The sequence below is a fragment of the Castanea sativa genome, chromosome 9 (genome assembly GCF_040712315.1).
Source record: "Castanea sativa cultivar Marrone di Chiusa Pesio chromosome 9, ASM4071231v1".
Taxonomy (NCBI): domain Eukaryota; kingdom Viridiplantae; phylum Streptophyta; class Magnoliopsida; order Fagales; family Fagaceae; genus Castanea; species Castanea sativa.
Window position 1 is genome coordinate 30,818,062 of NC_134021.1, and position 21,028 is coordinate 30,839,089.

At 33.6% G+C, this 21,028-nt stretch overlaps 1 protein-coding gene across 1 annotated transcript; it reads right to left on the bottom strand.

The window, feature by feature from the left end:
* Positions 1-5,763: 5,763 nt before the first annotated feature.
* On the bottom strand, positions 5,764-15,417 carry LOC142608638 (replication factor C subunit 3). The gene is made up of 11 exons (XM_075780335.1): positions 15,106-15,417; positions 14,904-15,014; positions 14,763-14,795; positions 14,288-14,456; positions 13,058-13,239; positions 12,145-12,281; positions 11,922-12,020; positions 9,133-9,202; positions 7,936-8,010; positions 7,660-7,705; positions 5,764-6,014 (listed from the first exon to the last, which is right to left on the bottom strand). Exons 1-11 carry the CDS (start codon positions 15,187-15,189, stop codon positions 5,956-5,958), a joined length of 1,065 nt encoding a protein of 354 aa, XP_075636450.1. The 5' UTR covers positions 15,190-15,417; the 3' UTR covers positions 5,764-5,955.
* Positions 15,418-21,028: the final 5,611 nt, after the last annotated feature.

A 21,028-nucleotide genomic window follows, 5' to 3' on the forward strand; every position in this document is an offset into this window, starting at 1 on the left:
GAGGGGGGAAGGGAATGTCAAATGTTTTTGTACTGCTCTTCTTCTTTTTTCTTTTTTCTTTTTTCTTTTTTCCTTTTTTTTTTTCTTTTTTGTGAAAAACTTTTGTTGTACTCCTTGAATGTTTGGTGAATGGTGACTTCGATTTAATTTTAAATGCCCCCGGCTTCCTAAATTAAATTTCCAGGTTTATCTAAAAGCTTTAAGGTTTAACATTTACATGTACCCATTGTTACTTTACCATCTAAAAAGTTACTTTGCCTATTATATTTATAATAATAATAATACGTTAGGTATACAAATGGGATAATTCGGCATCTTTTAAGAAACGATAAAACTTAGTTACACTATTTTAGGTGTTATTCCTTAAATTCTTCTCTTAAAATTCAGGATGTAATAAGGAGGAATGTAAATATAATAACAATAGATAATAAAAGAGATTTAAGGGCAAACGGTAAAAGAGTGGAAGACATCAAATTAGCATAAATGCACAAATAGATTTTGGAATTAAGATCTGGTGTAATAGTTATTGCACCATAAAATTATCACTTAATGAAATTATTATCACATAATGTGACAGGTAAGAGTTAATAAGATAATTTTTTCCAAAACTTTTTTTATCTTTTTAATTTTTTTATCCATCAACTTTTACAGTTTTACTTTTACCTCTCAAATATCATAAGACACCATCCTACATATAATATAAAATGGGAAATGTTAACTATTGCCCTTAGGATAATGGTTAAAAATCTATTTTAAGTAAGTTTTTATGGTAAAAAAAAATTAATATTTTAATAGTTTTTTTTATTTCCCAACAAAGTAGTATCAAAACTTTCATAAAATGAATTATTAACCATTACCTTAAAGACACTCATTACAATTGCATAACCCATATAAAATTGCATTGCTCAATCTCAATCCTAAAATTTGACTGCAAAGAGCAATAGACTAATAAGATAGTGGTTGGCATGGCAAGAAAATGGCTGTAATGTTATTTAAGGCAATGATGGAGAACTCTAATAATTTTTTTGGATCTAGCTTCAAGGGTCAGGTTTTTTTATGTGGTCTTTTATATTTTGAGGGAAGGTTTTGTATCATATTGGTTATGGAATATGAATGTGAGGATGAGCATACTTCCGTACAATTAGAAAGCTAACGGGAAATGTGATTTTTTTTACCAAAATTACATACGTAAGTGTATTTTATGTGTATATTACACGTAACTACTAACTAAGTAACCCACTATACAATACACCCAAGATCCAGGATCTCTATTCTTTTCCCATTTTATTAAAAAAAAATTTAGAGAGTTTCAACCTATGAAATCTACACATGATAATAGTTTTTTTTTATTAGACCAAGACACTAATTGATTTTTGGTGTAGATGAAGATTGAACATTAGATATCTTTATTTACTTTTTCTTCATTCTTTCTTTATTATTTGTTTTCAATGGTCATAATTGAAGAGAGAGAGAAATGAGATATCATATCATATCATGCTATATAATAAAAGCTAAGCTTAGAAACTCTAGTTGCGCCAAGTGGTTTTACCAAACTACAACAATATTTTGGATAAAAACAAATTTTTAGATAGAGACAACAACTTATTTGTTTTTATTGATTTTTTTAGATAAAATAACAATAAGTGTTTTAACAAAGGATACAATATGCATCTAAATTTCAGATGATAGAAATAATAACTTATTTGTTCTTATCAATTTTTTTAGATAAAGTAACAATAGTATTCCCATAAAAAAATAAAAAAAAGTAACAATAGTATTTTGACAACTATGTAACATGTATCTAACTTTTAGAAATTTAAATTTCACTCCAACTAAAAATCTATTATCAAAATTTCAAAACCTATATATATATATATATATTCTCCCATGGTCTTTCCATAAAAACTCTCTTGCACCCCATGTTTTTGTTTATTTTTTTAAAGTACGTAATTACTAGAAGAACACTCAAAATTTCGAGCTTCCAATATACACAATTTTTCAAAAAAATTTTAAAATTCTACGCATTCAATGAACATTATACTTAAAGAATTTACATAATTTTTTACATTCGAACTATGCAATTATATGAAGAACTCAAAATTTAGCACATTTAATGTACACAATTTTCAAAGAGCATTAAAAATTAAGTGCATTCAACAAACACTATCACTCAAAGAATTCACTTTATTTTGTACGTTTAAAATACTCAATTTTTAAAAGAACGCTCAAAATTTTGCATGTTCAACATATAGAATTTTTCAAAAAATGTTAAAAATTCTATGCATTCAATGAATATTATTACTCAAAGAGAATTTACATAATTTTTCAAACGTACAAAATTTTTCAAAATTATATAAAATTGTTTATATATATACTCAAAGAGAAATTTACGAATGTATAAATTATGTTTAAATTCAATGAGAAATTACGAACGTGCAAAATTATACTCAAAATAAACAATTCAATGCGCAAAAATGTACATAATTCAACGTGCAGAATTTTGCACGTTCAATGTAAACAATGTTTCAAAAAATGTTTAAATTATGCATGTGGGGTACTAGAATTCCAAGTAAAACAATTATGCCACATGTCATAGCATGGCCAAGAATGACAGTTGCTGTGGCAAGGAGTCTACGTCCTTGGATTCTATGATCACGTCATCAATACGTCATCAGATGAGGCCTTACGGTATAGAAAGAGCTTTGGGAAGGGGACCAACGCTGGCGTGATTGAAGAACTGATGGCTGCCACCACATTTAATACATCTCACCAAACCTCCTAGCCTTGAACAGTGTTGTCTTGGTTATCGTATCTCACAAGGGTTCAAGAAAGGTGCCTGATGGAACTAGCATTTCTGTGGTGGCCTGCGTGATCAATAAATGGAAGGTCAAGATCATCTAAAAGGGTCTATATAAGATAGAAGGTCTCCCGAAGAGAGGGGATTGGAAAAATAGCAGAGAAAAACACTATAGTACAAAAAAAGGAAACTGTAAACAAATCTCATAGTAATATATTCAAGAACAACCCTCCTCGAACTTGACCGAAAAGAATTATCCTTCTCAATACTATGGCGGCCTTCTATTTTTCCTTGTCTCCTTGTTATTTTTGGTTCATAGTAAGCATTATCTCACCCATAAAAGCCTAGTCTTAAAGCCCACTCTCTAACAAATTCATTGTGTTGGACTATTTGGGCCTGGACATTCAATGCACACTATTACTCAAAAAATTTACATAATTTTGGACATTCAAAGTATGTAATTTTTTGAATAACGTACACAATTTGTACATTCAACATACACAATTTTTTAACGAATATTTGAATTTATATGCATTCAACGAACACCTGCATTCAACTCCACTTCTTGTAAAAAAAACTCAACCTCGAGTTCAACTTCAAATCCTTCTCGAGTTCAACTTCATATCCTTCCATTGCTCTTTTGGATGACCGATCATTCCTTTCCATCCATTTATCTTCATCAATACAGGTGAAATCAACATGCTACTAATCATTCTTTTCTTGCTCATGATAAATATTGTTGAACGAATTTCAATTTATAATTTGTTTTGGCAAAGTGTAGCACATGAAGCCAATGCTACAAAAAAATCAGCGTATTCACCCTTTGATCCAAGATTTCCATCTTTACAAAATTGTTGTGGCCTTATCCTTGTGAGTGTTGAACCCTTTTGAATTACTTTACGTTGGTCAAAAGCTTCCCAAATAAAATCAGGCATCTTTCCCAGATAAGGAGCCTTAACTTCCATTGATGGACCAAAATCAACATTAAGTTTACCATATGGCAATAAATGTTTGCCAATTCCTAGAAAATCAACATGTGGATTCCACTCCTTAAGAGATACAATCTTTACACCCAATTCTTCTATGACTAGTGGAATTAATCTTACCTCTAAATAATTCTCTTTTGTAAAATCAACGGTTATTTGTATTTGAACAAAGAATGTGTCATAAACATCTCCCACAACTTGGCTATTCCTGCCCAAATATACAATCTTCAGAATGGTACTTGTCCAAGATTGGCGGAGAATTCCAATCTACAATAGCATCTTCTTTGGAGCACTCTTTACCATCTACAAATATGTTTGAAACAAAAGAATCCATGGAGTATGGACTCATAATAGTAGTTTTCAAAACAGAACTTGAAAATGTTGAACGGTAATCATTGGAATCATATTCCTTGCAAACCTTTGCTTGCTTACTCCTATGACTTTGAATTGGAGAGGTTCGAATCCAATTAAGAATTTAATAATCTTTTGATGGAGAACTTCATAAGATTTCCTTAATAAGTTCAAATTGTACATCGACACTATTGGTGTTCCTTCGATATCTTGGAGGTATTTGGAATAAGAATAGGAAATATCACTACTTTCTAACAGATTAGCGTTTGCTTAGTAAATCACAAATATCTCATTGTATAAAGATTGAAATCACGATCCGTTTTTTTTTTCTTCTAGAATTAGAAAGATAGATCTTTCCAACCATATACGGCATGAAGATAAGATGAATAGACTTTTCTGAAACAGAAAGAGAATTTGGGTAGAACAACATAATTATTAGCTTTGATACCAATTTGATGCAGGCTAAGACCCGCTGGATAGGCTAAATCAAAGATTTAACCAAATGATTAGATGAATAGTTTTGGGATGCCACTCAACATTACTAATTGTCAATGTCACTGAACGCAACCAAGTCGCACACTTGATTGTTAGGAGGAATCACTCAACTCCAAAGTAAGAACACTAGCAAAGAATTTTCTGAATAAAAAATCTTTGCCTTCTTCTGATTTCTCATTGATATTTATAAGTAAAGGCATTGCATGTGAAATAAATGCTTACAATTATATGCTTGACAACTTCCAACGCAAATGACAACTCCTTAGATTGACTTCACATCACCCTATAATCAAATTTATGAGGCCGGTACAACAAGACTCATGATTAACTCGGTTAAAAAAAAGACTCATGATTAAATTTGATTGAATAATAAAGACTACTGGACCAATAAATAAACGACACGTCGCCCATGTGGCTACTACAAAAGTTGCCACTATGCTCCTGCATTACCACCACACTAACTTTGACTGAATAACAAAGACTACCGGACTTATAAATAAATGACACATGCCATCCATTTAGTTGCCACTATGCTCCTACATTACTATCACCCTATAATGTTCGCTAGAGATTTTACTAGTTAAGTCAACTGAAACTTACAAGTTATGACTATCATAACAATCTTTTTGTGTATATAAAGATGAGCATCCGAGCAATGAAAAGTTAATGGGCTGTTTGGTAAAAGATTTCTAGTAACATTGTTGTTATTTTGTAAAAATACGTATGGATAAAAAAATGTGTAGAAATACTCGTAATATTGTTTAAACACTAAAAACTATTGTTTAAACAACAGTACCAAACACCCCCTAAAATTAATAGAATTTAAATTTCCTTTAGTTTTACTTCAGTTTTAATTCCCCTTATTTGAAAATTCTAGGAACCTTCTAAATTCACCATCCAAACAGAACAAAATAGACTAAAGATAGATGCGATTGTTTTTTATATTAAAAATAAAAGGCGAAAAGAAATATTCCTAAAGTCCAAAAATTCCATGAAAATTCACAAAGTTTAGCTTATTTTTCTCACTGGATCATGATCATACTAATTTATTTGAATTTTCTTTTTCGCTAATTGCCTTAGTAAATAACCAATGCGTTGGAATGTAAATGATAAAAAACGTGGGAGCGACAATCATTCATCATAAAGGAGAAATATTTTTTTCTCAATAAGCCAATAGCATAACCAATTTTTGGATTGAAATGGAAGAAGGATGGCATGAAAGGCCTCTTCCCATAATATTCAGTGACAAAAAATAATGGGGTCTTTCATATATTCATCTCCATTATGTTCAGCCTAATTTAGCATTGCAAGTAAGGATGATGGTCTTCAGCCAAAGGTCGCAATGAGAAAAGACTTGTAAATGCTCATGAACTTGGCCACAAATGCTGCAAAACCAATCAAAAGAAACACTATTAGGAAGCTGGTTAATTAAATTTAAAAGAAACATGTAATGAGTTTGTCTTTACCCATACTGCAGATAATTTACAATTCTGCTTGACAGACAGGACACTCTAAGAGATCAAGTACCGAAAATACATATATAAGAAAGAGAGGACACAATGTTTGGTAGTCACTCCATGATATATAGGGATTTACATTAAATATACACAACAGTTTCCGTTGGTTTCTACAATCTGCACTGACAAGTGCTGAAATCTGTTTATACTAAATTAAAGCATCATCAGGATTCCTGTGACGAAGAAGTTATAATTTTCATAAAAATAAATTTTGAAAATAGAAATTAATTTTGACAAGGCATATGCTCCAGGAATGGTTCCACTTTCTGAAGAAAAGAAAGGCATTCTACTGATGAACAATAATTTTGAGATCACATGGCATTGCATAAGAAAGACAAACAACTAAAATGGAATAACACATGCAAGTGGGGGAAAATCAGATGAAAAATAAGGTATAGCACCTGAAGGGAAGTAGAATTACAGAAAAGCACAAAATCTTCCTTTCCTCTGTACATAACATTTGACTAGGATGCCAACAAAGGGCAGAAAAGGAATAAAATAATTTAGTGACTGATAGAAAAGCCACTTGTTTACCTCATCAAAAGAGCATTCACATCAACATAATGTCGAGAAAGATGATTTCACTTATCTCGATAGAACCATTTTACCTCATTTATCAATCAAAATGATTGTGCTTTCCAAGTGTCATGCAATTTCACATTTTTATTAGACAAAAACGATAAAACACATCCTTTAATAAGCCAAATGCTGCATGGCCAAGATATGTTGTGCAACAAGTTCAGGTATTTTTTGATATACCGATAGTTGGGGGGAAGAGGGAGTTGAACCCTAGATGTCTCCATTAGAAACACTAGGATGTGTTAGTTGAGCGACAAAGATCTTGGCAAATAAGATGATAAAATTATCTATAGTTTAGGTATCAATAATCGAGACCTTGAGATGGATAACTAAATATAAAATAAAATTATATAATTAAAAATTAAAATAAAGTAAAAATACACAATCGATCGAACTTTTGGAACCCAGGAATCACTTGTAGACAATATATAAATAGGAGAAAGAAGCCATATTGCATAAGTGATCATTGAACCACCAGAGCCGCCTTGCTGTGAAACAGCAGGGATGAGTGATACCGGGGTCAATAGGGTATTCAAAAAAGTGATGAAGAAAAGTGTGAAAGACCATCTGAACCTTCATCAGAAATCACCTAATCAAATGCTAAAATGGGATGAGGAAGGCCATTCGTTTATGAAATGAATTTCCAGAGATAATATGAAAATTTGTGCTTCAACAGAGCTTCAGCCCATACGGTGAGTATGGAACATCTTAGTATTTTTGGTAAGAATTTTTACCAAGACTTTGAACCATAACATTCAGAAAAGAAAATGAAACCCACGAGTAAGGATTTAAAGCAGAAATCTCAGTAACATAAAATCATCTTGTGCACAGCTTAAAGAGTATGCAAAGCAAACATAAAAGTAGAACTAGCAACAAAATATTGTCTTATTTTTTGGCTCATCGCATTGAACAGTAAGCGAGAATGGTCATGTACCTTCAATGTGAAATATAGCTTTCTGTCCTAGACGCATCCTATGCTCCTGTAGAAAAATGAACAAATAGATTAACAGATGCCCTATTTTTGCAAAGTATGGAATTCAGATTGGATTGATATACACAAACATAATAAATGAATGATTGCTGCAGCACAAGAAGGTTGCAAGCTGGCACAAATTCAGAATGGCAAATACAGTTCCATGTTCAACCATTTTACTCAAACATAACTACCAAGGAACAAAAGAACCTAAGATGGATAAGAGATTAAACTTACATAATATGCAGCCCAATGGCAAACCTCATGTTTTAGTTCAGCATCCAATTTCTTTAATAATTCATAAAGCAGCCTCTGAGCCAACAGAGAAAAATAAAGTTAATAAAAATTGATTTTGAAGTGAAATAAAGTTATAATAAAAATATAAGAGCATTAGCATTGGGAGTTTTAAAACTCCCAATTTGCTATTTTATACCATCAAACCACAAAATACATACATTACCCGGGTTGCTATTTGTTAAAAATAAAATAAAATAAAATAAAATTGCAACCCAGCTACAGTAATTTGCTATCTAGCCAGTTGCTAAAAATTAATCTAATATTTTATTCAAAATTTTCTCCCTGCATTTAATAAAAGCAAACCCTCTCCTCTCTTTCTCTCTCTTTTCTCTGTCCCTAGCGTCTCTCTCCCCTATCTCATTGCTCCTCTCCCATATTGGCTCAGTCTCTCTCAGCTGCTTGGGTTGCTGTTGGTGGGTAGTGGCTTGGGTTGCCATTGGTGGGTTGTAGTGGTTTGGGTGCTGGGTTTTTTTTTTTATTGGACAAGGAGGATCAGATCAGATGGTAAGGAATCTGGTTGTTATGATGAGTATGGTGGTGGGTTATGGTGGTTGCGATGGTGGTTTCCAAGATCAATGCATGAGAAACTGAGAGGGGTAGTCTTGGACGGAGAGAGAGGTTTATATGGGTGGTGGTGGCAGTGTGTTTTGTTCATATGGGTTTGGTGGGTTGTGGCTGTAGCTGATGTGGGTTTGTGGTGGCAGTTGCTGGGTGGTGGCCAATGGGTTTGCTGGGATGCGAGTGGTGGCGGCAATGTGTTGTTGTGGTTGTTGGTTGCTTAAGAGGAAGAGGGAGAAAGGAAGAGGAAGAGAGAGAGAGAGGTGGTGGGTCATTTTGGTGGTGGTCGTTTTGGTGGTAGCTATGTGTGGTGCAACAGTGGTGAGGTGGTGGGTTTGGCGGGGGTTGCTGGGATGGGATTTTGGTTGGGGGGGGGGGGGGGGGTGGCTGCTGGTAGGAGGAAGCAACGGAGTAATGAAGAATAAAGAAAGAATATTTAAATGATGTGGTAGAAGAATAGAGATGTTAGGTGTACTGTAAAGTGGTATAGTCTAATAGATAAAATAAATTATTAGATGGTAAAATAGCAATGTTTTTGCAAACCCGGATGTGAATGCTCTAAAAGAAGCTTGTCTTTACCTTCAAGATAATCTCTGGAGGAATGCAATTGACAAGTAGCTCATACAACTTCCCTCGAACCTGAAACAGCCTACAGCATATAGAGAAATCCTAATTAAATGATTTAGAGCATGGTGCATATCTAAAGAAATGCAAGCCACTTGCATATCCAAAATGGTAATTAATCAGAATTTGAACAATTATAAATTGCATATGGTGCCCTCCAAATAGTGGAATCAGATGGAAATTGTCAAAAGCTTCCACAAACTATAAACACAAACATGCCACTGGTCCTATCCTCCACGCGCAACCACTTTGTCACCCTCCAAAGGAATAAGGGATATCACAGAAAGACTATAATGAAGTACAAATTTGAGCCTTATCAACTCTAATCTAACATATCTCAATAATGAATGACCCTTGCAAATATTATTACTGTAACATCCCTTGAATTTACTTCATTTGCCACAAAACTCATCATTAAAAAAGGTAGCCATTTGTTAGACCAAAAAAAATATAGGAGCATTTCATCCTAAGTCAGTGACAAGCAAGGAACAAGTCCCTTATAATTTTATTTTATATTTTACAGGTTTGATTTGGACAGTCTCAACTTTCAAGGTTCACTTACACAGTTAAACCTTTTATAATTAACAATCAAGCTGGATGGGAAAATTATTTATCATCGGAATAATGATTAATTCAAGTTTCAAAACAATTTTTATAAAAGAATAAATATTTAAAATCTACTAGACTTTTGATATAAAAATCATATTAAAAAAAAAGACACTTTTTCCACTGGAGAATTCAAGTAATAAGTGATTTTTATAGTCTTTGTGAAAAGGACTCCAACTAACTTTAAATTGTTAACATATAGTAAAGGTAGACATCAGATATATGGCAAAAAAGGGGTGAAGAAAAGGAGGGAACAAATATAAGTATAACCATAAAGTATAACAATATCATTCCTCGAGTTTTTTTTTTTTTTTTTTTATAAATTAATTTAATAAGGAAATGTAGCAGAGATTTTTTAGTGGTTACACATACCCAGTGGGTTTTAAACCACAATCTCATCTCATCATGGGAAAAGTAAGTGTCATTTGAGTTTGAGCTCATTGACAGATGTAGCTAAGAATTATAACCATATGAATTAAACTAAAGTTAAGGAGTAATAGACCCATGGTAGAAAACTCCTATTGGTCTACATTTCTAAATAGGGTTGTGCAAAAAAACCGCCTGAACCGCCAACCTGGCCGACCCCCCACCCAACCCGCACCAACCCGTGCAGGTCTATGAAGTGAGGCAGGTCGGATTGGGCAAGTTAGATAAATAATTTAGGGTTCAGGTTGAATAATGGGTTGAGATATTTCTAACCCACAACAGCCTGACCCACCTGCTTATATTTATAGAACTTTAATATGTTGCAAAACTCTTCTTCACATATGCACCCACATTTTTCTTTTCTAATTAACTCCAACCACTCTCTCTAAGATTTCGTTATTATTCTCACTCTATGTACACATCTAATTTAAGATTCTGAGATGTTTTTATTTTCAGTATGATAAAATTTCAGTCATTCTATTAAAAAATTCTAATAAAAAATAGTGTAGTATTTGTAATTATTTTTACTAAAGATTGCAGTTTTTTATTTCCTTTTTTTTTTTTTTTTTTTGAGGAAAACAATTATCTAATTTAATTGAAATAATTTCATTTAGCTAATTACATTTGTCAACCCACCCAACCTGCTCAACCAGCCGAGTTGAAATCGTTATTCACCGATCTGCCGGATTTATAGATTGGTGGGCCAGTGACTCAGCGGGAGAATTGGAATTTTCCCAACCCACCATTGGTTCATTGCTTAAAAATATTGACCTCCACCTAACCAATCCAACCTGTGCACACTCCTATTTCCAAATAAAGCCAATCAAGTTTATTAATCCCTAATATACGTTTACTTTAAAAATCAGTGCAACTTTTTATTCATATATAATTATCTGAAGAAATATTTTTTAAAAACTATTAAATATGAAGTATTAGAATTATTAATTAGATGGCATGCAATGAAGTTGGTTCCTTAAAAAATTATTAAGTTTAAGAATTGTTAAATAAACATAATATCTATAAGAGTGTCAACTATCAACTATGTGCTAGTTTGGAACAGTGGTACAAGAGAAATAACTGTAAGAATGATAAGACTGCCCAGGCCCACCAAATACAACAAGCCAAACACTCAATTGTAGTGGGCCCACTTTAACAATGACTGAGCCACCACATTCAGGGAGGATATAGGACAGACTGGGCAAGGCCACTGATGAGGATTAAAACCAGATCAAATCCATGAGTTTTGCCTCTGATAATGATTGCTAAGAAATACCGGTTGATATATATATGTATAGAATAGGAGGGATTGGACAAAGCATGCATCAAGATAAAAATAATGAAGAATGCAAAATTCAATATGTAATGCCTAAATGAGTGGTAACTTACAAACAAGCATGGCACTGAATCTGATTTGTGGTTTAGCTTTGGATTGGTTGACTTTTAGAAGAACAAAAATTCAGTTCAATTTTGGATCTAAAGTTCAGGGGTTTTCTTGCATTTTTCCCCTCAATAAAAATATCATTTTTTATTTAGAGATGGTATCAAAGAAACTAAACAATGATGGTAATGACAGCAGAAATGATAGATATAAAATCTGAATGTTCAGAATACCGTTATAACATTACAATACAGTAAGATGCATAAAAACCATCTTAATAAGTATTCAGTATACTGTTATAAAATTACAATACAGCAAGATGCATGAAAATCACCTCTTAGGACTCTGCTCCTTCATTATGTCAGATGCTATTTCAGCAACATATTCCTCCCAATCCATTGAGGATATTACTTGTTTGCTTGTAAAGGGATACCTATATGAAAAATTACATTACACAGAAAGAGCATAGCTATCAGGAACCATGAGTGCTATATTTCGAAGCTGTGCGTTTGACATGACAATGCTACTGATCAATGAGTAGTGTTATGGAGCTTAACTGTTGGACACGGCAAGTCTCAAATGACAGTATAGCTCTCCTTAAACTCCGGTTTGACTTTTCTGCTATAAGAGCAGCAAAGCCAGATGGAAGTTGTAGTCCTTCTTTCTTCCCTATGAGTTCCAATACCTTAACAATCTGGCAGAAATAGTATCACTGTAAAATATCATACTCAATTCGATAAATTGTTTGATCTTAAAGGGGATCTTCTATAATTCTGCACGTGATGGGTTATTTCTTGATTTCTTCCAGTCATTAATAAGTAGATTATTTTTAGACAATAATAATAAATAGAAACAACACTCATAAGGAGTCCTATTGAAACCAACATGAGACACAATAACACCATTAATATTCTCATTAACACACCTGATCTAATTATAGCCACAAAATAGCCCATCCATCCTTAAGATCCTAAACACAGCTGTTTTCCAGAACATTCATTGAAGATGAAGAATATAACAAATTATATTTAGTATACAGTAACATTGCTCGCTATAAGAACTTCCTTTTCTGGGTAAATGGTGAGACTCAAACCCTAGAACCCAACTTGCCAGAATTCCTCAACACAACACCATTCTTGTGTATTGCATAGATCACTGTGGCTGAGAACAAAATTATTAAAAATGCAAAGAATAGCAACTGAACATTCTTTGAAGGCCATTATTGTAGGCAAAGCCATTTATCAACTACCCTCCAAGCCAAGGAAAAAAAAAATCATGAAAACTTTTCTGCTACCCAATTCTATCATATTGTAAGAGGAATATGTTTGTGTGTGTGTGTGTGTGTGTGTGTGTGTTAGCAATGTGAAACGTACAATTTTAATGCTGGTGCAATATACAATCATTTAAGATGCATTTGAATGAGAATAATTCTTGCTTTCAGCAATATTAAGGAATAAAATCTTATCCAACCTCTTCTTCTGTTGGTGCATTTATTCGCACATTCAAGCAGCGAGACCGGATTGCTTCAGTAACCTTTGAAGAACTGTTGCAGCACAGTATTAGCCGGCAATAAGCACTATATTTCTCCATAGTTCTTCGGAGAGAATGCTGGGCTTCTCTTGAAAGCTTGTCCACCTCATTGAGCACTAATACTGACAATGCAAAAGAAGAAATATAATCAGCATATGGACACAAGCAGAGTTGTTAAACTGAAAAGAATCTAGCATCTTATCACTGTCGTTTTTGTTGTCAATAATTCTAGAATCTTATCACTGTTATATTAATTGCTCAGTTAATCCAGTTCAGTGGGATCCTCATGGACCTATTCAACCAAAATTAAGGAGAAAAGAAAGTGAAAGGATGCAAAATTATACATATATATATATATATATATATATATATATATATTACATTATATGAGGTAATCACATTTGCGTACTTCCTGCGTACTTGAGTTATGCCCCCTTTAGCATTTCTGTTGTGTTTTCTTACTTCATCCAAAAATAAAGAATATTATACATTTTATTCAATTACGCCCTGACTTTTCAAGAAAAATACCTCAGCAGTGCTGGATAGGAAAACCATTTTCAAAACTTTAAATATTTTCTTACTTTTTCTAAGAAACAATGGAGCCCTAAGCACAAATTTATCAGCAATCACAATGTCCTCCTCTTTCATATTACAAATACTGAATAGCAGAACTATGTTTTACATAGGATCCAAATGTGAAAGAAAATTCACAGCATAAACAACCCGTTATGGAAAAAGGCAGTTCTTTCAAAAAATAAACACATTGCATACATATCCTACATCTCAACTGAATTCTTTGTGGTTAAAGGATCCCTTTATAGTTGCTTTGGAACAATTAGGAGATTCTGTAGAACAAATGTTGGGTTGTGCTTCTCGCAGCAACACATATGGGATGGTGGTCCTGCTTATGGAGTAAAATCAATTAATAAAAGTTATGAATTGATCCAATGGACATATTTTCCTTAAAGGCTACAAGTTTTGGCTTTTAAAAATCAGATTAGTCAATACTTGTAAAAATAATTTATAAATAAATAAACAAAGATTAGGGAATCAAAATGTAGTATAAATTCCTCAAGATGTCAATAACTAACTCTGGAACAGAAAGACATACTTTTCAAGTATCAGGTGACATGAATCAGAGAGTGAGGGGAAAAGGGTGTTCAGAATTACCTTTAAATCCTTTTTTTCCTTTGGTGTCAATGGGTCTATTTTTAGCCATTTCTTTAATTATTTCTTGAACAATATATCTGTCCTGAAACCCTGCATCACTGGGATTCAATTCCACATGGTTGGTGCTTGACAATGTGGTAAGCTCTATATCAAGAGTTCGACTTCCAGCCTGAAACAAAATCATTGGAACATCTACTTAAATTAACTTCCATCTTTTCCAATAATTGTCACCACCAAACATAGCACAAAGTACCGATTTCATGTTTCAGCATGTTACTTAAGTATGACTTTACTAGTGTTAAAATAGACGGACAAAACTTAGGAACAGTTCCTTAAGGTATTGTACCTGCGGTTCCTAATTAAATTCAAACACATAGCTGTATTGACTGATGAAGCACAAACACCTATGGTACAATATCTAAGAAATTGCGAACAAGATCATCAATGTAAAACATGAGAAGCAGGAAAAGCTTACATCGACTTTCCATGTCTTATTTTCGACTTTCACCTGCAATGAAAAGAAAAAGAAAGCAAATAAAAATGATATAGCCCTAAGATGAGATCATATCCACATAGTGAGAAAACCCATGAAAGAAAATCGAGAAGAAGAGAAGACCTTTTCAGCAGTGGGGCCAAACATCTGTCGAAGAAGGGCCATGATTAGGGTTTTCTTGCCAGAACCCGGTGGGCCATAGAAGAGCAAATGTGGGCAATCCTGCTCCGTCACCTAAAGCAAAAAACCACCAGAATTTCAAAAAACCCAACAAGCAATTGAAAGAAGAAAAAAAATTAAAGAAAGAAAGAAAGAGAGTGAGTACGAGTTTCTTGAGGTTTTGGGCTATGTGTTGATGGACGATGATGTTGTCTAGGGTTTTAGGCCTGTACTTGTCTACCCACAACATCTTTGTATCTTCTTCGGCGATTCAAGCTTCTTCAACGCTTGAATTTGTTTTTGTAGCTTCTGAGTTTTGAGAGAGAGAGAGAGAGAGAGAGAGAGAGAGGGAATTCCTGAGAATTAGATTGGCGGGAAACACATGAGTGAGAGGCTAGGTTAGTGACAGACTTGGACCTGCTTCCCACTTGACTGTGTATTTACACGTGGCTTAGAGCCCTCCTCGTATAAGTGAAATGGTGTCTTAGATTCAATATCTTATTACACTAAAAACCGATTAGGGTATTAAAGCACCATCATAGGTTGAAACACCAAAAAAAAAAATTATATATATATATAACAATTATAAATTTTGTAACGAGTTGGATTAATATTGAAAATTTTGAGCATCTTTCGAAAAAGGTACCTAATTCTACACTTATAATATGCAGATTTTTTTAAAAAAATGTTGAAAATTCTATGCATTCAACCAATACTATTATTCAAAAAATTTACATAATTTTGTTTGTTCCAAGGAGTACTTTTGCCCTTTTAGAAAATACAAACGTATTTAAGTAATTATCATTCTGTAAAACTGTAATGAAAACACAATTTTTGTTTTTCTTCTATACAAATACAATATTGAGATTTTTTACTGTGACGTGATTGGTTTCTAAGATCCCTTTCAACATTATGCCTTTTACTAGTTAATCCCGGTAGAGTCCCAAAACATCGTATTTTGCTGAAACAAGGTCATTTATAACATGATGCCAAGACTCGTTATTTCATTAAAATTTCATAAACTTAAATTAAAACTAAACTAAATGATAAATGAAGCGACATCCCCTAGAGTATTTACCACAAAGAATAATTAGATTAATTGGATAAATATCTTAAACTAATTGGATTTGTATATTTCTAAAAAATATGTATATATTATTTTGTATGTCCAAAGTAAGCAATTTTTCGAAGAAGATACACAACTCTGTACGATGATTATACATAATTTTTCAAAAAATGTTGACAATTCTACACATTTAATGAACTCTATTACTCAAAGAATTTACATAATTTTTTACATTCAAAGTACGCAATTTTCAAACAATACACACATTTCCTCAAGATCAACGTACATAATTTTTCAAGAAAAATGAAGATTTTGCACATTCAATGAACATTGTTACTCAAAGAATTTATATAATTTTTTATGTTCAAAATATACAATTTTTCAAAGAACATACACAACTCTACATGATGAATGTACACTGATGATGCAAAGAAGATCAGTAGGCTGGATGCTTCGGACTTGAAAGGACCACTTGCTCTCTCTGCGGCCTGAAGAAAAAAGAAAAGCGAATCAAAGGTGACCGGGGGTGCCGGCCAAAAACCCTCCGATGGCAAAGTTAGTTTTTCTCTCTATATTTTTGGAGTTCTAACTTTTTTGGAGTAAAATTCATATACCTTTGCCTTGTCTGAATCAGTCTTTATATAGTGCCTTCATAGACGGTTATCGAAATTGGAACCTCCCCTGGATTCAAGGAGGCTTAAACGTAACTGCCATAACCGTTTAGGAGTTACACTTCTATTTCAGAGCGGATACATGACAGTTATGCGTGGGATAAGGGATTGTCACATTATATTCGGAGATTCTCCTAAGTATGATACCCTCGTCTTGGAATTCCTTCGTCGAGTGTGCCTGTTAATTCCAAGTGTAGCATCCTCGTCCACGAATCTTTATGTGGACGAGTCCTCTTAGGGCAGGCTGTGCGCATCCCATGGACGAGGGATGTAGCTTCGCTATCACCCTCAGGATGGCCTTGTCCGTTACCCTCGTCTTGAGGATAACTCCTGGACGGCTGCCGAGGTGATGACCGTCCAGGGACAATCTGAGCATTTTCATCCCACATCATACACAACTTTGCACAATGAATGTAAAAAAATTTTCCAAAAATGTTGAAAATTCTATGCATTTAACAAACACTATTGCTTAAAGAATTTACATAATTTTGGGCCAATATGGCCATATACCACTATTTGGCAAACTATGTAGCAATCTACCACTGTTTCTGAAATATATGGGGATCTATCACTCTTTTGGAACTTAAGTTCAAAAAAGTTGAGTTTTATATGGAATTCGAGTTTATAAAAATTGAATTCCAAAAAAAAAAAATGACAAGGTGGCACAAGCTGACTTGAAATAAATAAATATATATATATATATATATATATATATATATATATATATATAAAGCCACTGGAACTTGAGTGGTACAAGCTCGAGCTCTATGTAAGGTGGAACTCGCTTTCTTTAAAATTGAGTTCCACTCATACATTTTCATCAAACACTCACTGACACACACACTTTCTCTCTCACTCCCTCTAGAACCATCACTCTAGCTCTCTATCTCTTATGGAGGCCAATGCAAGCTATGCTTTCAACAGAAAGATCATGCTAGCCACAGTGATCACTTTCTTTGTTGTTGAGAAAGACAAGGCTATTGGTATAGGGTAGTTGGAAAGATGTGTGAAAGTTAATCATGTTAGAAATCTCTTGGCCTTATGCTTATGCATGTGGGACACGCTGAAGTGAAAGAAGAAAAGCTGAAGGAGGGACATGCCATAAATCTGCTACAATTTTAGAGATATAAACCTCAGTTTTACGGTACTCAAGTTTTATAAACTTGAGTAACTCATTACAAGGAACTGGAGTTTCACGAACTCGAGTTCCACATGGCCTTTATTAATTTAAATTAATCCAAGTCAGTGGGTGCCACCGTCGCTTTTTTTTTTTTTTTGGAACTCAAGTTACATGTCAAATTTGAGTTTCACAAATTCAAGTTAAAATAAGTGGTTCGTTGCTATATATTTTGCAAACAATGATAGATTGTTAAATATTCTAGCCAAAGATGGTATTTAGCCATTTTGGCCTATAATTTTGTAGTTTCAAAGTATGTAATTTTTTGAAAAATGTACAAAATTCCACATAACAATTTCAAAGAACAATCAAATTTCTACATGATCATCTTATACAATTTTTCAAAGAATGTTGAAAATTCTTTGCATTCAACTAGGGCTGTTCACGGGTCAAGCTGGGTCGGTTTTGGACCCAACCCGCCGCACGTCGGGTGGAAGGTAGATGGACCCAAAACCGACCACCGGCGTCAATCGGTCGAGTCAATTTTAGGTTCGGGTGATGCTAGGGTCGTTTCGGTCGGTGGAGAGAGTCGCCAGATCTTGCAAACGTCGCCGAAATTTGCAAGAACTCACTCCATTTGCACCGACAATCGTCAAAATCAGCTTGGATCTCCTCGAATCTCGCCGAATCTCACCAAATATGGTCGAGATCTTGCTAGATCTCACCAAATATGGTTGTTATCTTGCTGGATCTCCTTGAATCTGAGCTTGATCTTCCCAGAGTTGGCCGGATTTGTATATATCATCGGTTGGGTTGGGTGACTCAGGTTTTGGAGAAGAAAACCCGCTACTCGACCCTCCGACGTCGGGTCTTGGGCTTGAAAACCGGTCATCGACTGACGGGACCATCAGTTTGGGCTAAAATTGGGTGGGGATTGGGTGAGTTCTTCGAGCTGGCGGGTCTGATTCGGTTTGGACACCCCTACATTCAACAAACACCATTACTATATGAATTTACATAATTTGTAAGTTTAAGGTAAGCAATTTTTCGATGAACATACACAATTTTGCACCTTCAACGAATGCAATTTTTAGAATAGTCTTTATATTCAACATATACAATATTTCAATGAATTTTTTTTAATTTTTTAAAAATAAATAGTAAATAGTACACGAAACCTTTGACAAACCCGACTATAGATTCTCTCTTAAACACAAAAACAGACCTCCTTTGGAAAAAGATTGAAAACCCTGAACAACTACATGCATAAACTCCTAAAGTTCCAATTACTTCCTTCGTTCTCACTCCAGTTTCTATCTCTAAGCCTTGAGGTATGCTTGTTTTCCTATTTCTCTTTTTTATGATTTTAAGTTTTTAGTTTTCAGTTTTCTCAGTTTGATGGTTGTTGATGCCCACTTTTGGCAAAAGGGTTTAATGGCAAAAGAAGCTCAACAATATGAAAAAGATAAAGAAGGAAAATGGTAAAATAAAGAACATTGGGCCAGAATGGCAGGAATAATGGTCAATAGGCCCACAAAAACAATAAGTGGCCAGGGGAGAAAGCAAATGGGTCAAGGAAACCCAAGGAATGAAGTAGTAAAGCCATGAGAAATTTAAGAGATGGAGAGAAAGTAAAAATGGGCCAAGGAAGCCCAAGAAAGTTTTTTTTCAAAGAATGTTGAATATTCCGCACATTCAATACTATTACTCAAAGAATTTACATAATTTTACATGTTCAAAGTATGCAATTTTTTGAAGAACAGTCAAATTTCTACACAATCAATGTATAGATTTTTTTAAAGAATGTTGAAAATTCTATACATTCGACGAACACCATTGCTTAAAGAATTTACATAATTTTGAATGTTCAAAGTACACAATTTTTTGATGGGCATACACAATTCTACACCTCCAATGAACGCAACTTTTAGATATTGTTTCTTATATTCAACATACACAATATTTCAACAAATGTAAAAAAAAATCTATAGATTCAACATACACAATTTTTCAAAGAATGTTTAAAATCCTGTACTTTCAAGGGACACTAGTACTCAAATAATTTACATAATGTTGTACTTTCAAATTACAAAGTTTTTTGAAGAATGCTCAAAATTTTGCATGTTCAACATACAAAATTTTCCAAGGATTGTTGAAAATTAACAGTATATAACGAACACTATTACTCCAAATAATTTACATAATTTTATATATTCAAAGTACGCAATTTTTTTGAAAAATGTACAAATTTTTTCAAAGAATATTTAAAATTCTGCGCATTCAACGAACACAATTACTCAAAGAATTTACTTAATTTTATACGTTAAAAGTACACAATTTCTTGAAGAACGTACACAATTCTGCACTTCAATGTACACATTTTAAAAAAATGTTGAAAACTATGCGTATTTGATGAACTCTATTACTCAGGGCATTTACATATTTTTGTGTGTTTAAAATACGTAATTTTTTTGAAGAATGTACAAAAATTATGCACATTCAACGTACACAATTTTTTAAAGAATTTTGAAAATTTTGCGCACTCAACAAACATCATGACTTAAAGATTTTACATAATTTTGTACATTAGAAGCACGTAATTTACGAAGAATGTACACAATTCTGCATGATGAAAATACACAATTTTTCAAAAAAATGTTGAAAATTCTACGTATATAATGCACTTTATTACTCAAAGAATTTACATAATTTTATACATTTAAGGCGAAAAACTCATTTTAGTCCCTACATTTTCACGCGATTTTTACTTTGGTCCCTAACTTTTTTTTCCACCGATTTTAATCCCTATCTTGAAAAACGCCTTTCGTTTTAGTCCCTAACGTTACATTAGAGACGGAACCTGCTAAGCTGGCAAACGGAAAAAATAAAAAATATTAAAATAATCCTCCCTGAGTCCACGTGGCTTTCCCGCCCTTCAGTTAGTCACGTGGCACTCAAATCCCAAAGCAACTAACATAAAACTAATAAAAAAAAATAAAACTAATAAATAAAAAACCCGAATCACCATATATGTGCAAAAACATACCCAAAAGCTTACCCTAACCTTGCTCAAGTCACACCAAATCCCCAAATCAGCAAGCAGCTCCGTGTAGTGTAGTAGCTCCGTGTACAGTAGCAGCTCCGTGTACAATTCCATGATTGTAGCAGATCCGTGTACAGTAGCAGCTCCGTGTACAGCTCCATGATTGTAGCAGCTCCTTGATTGTGAAGGTTC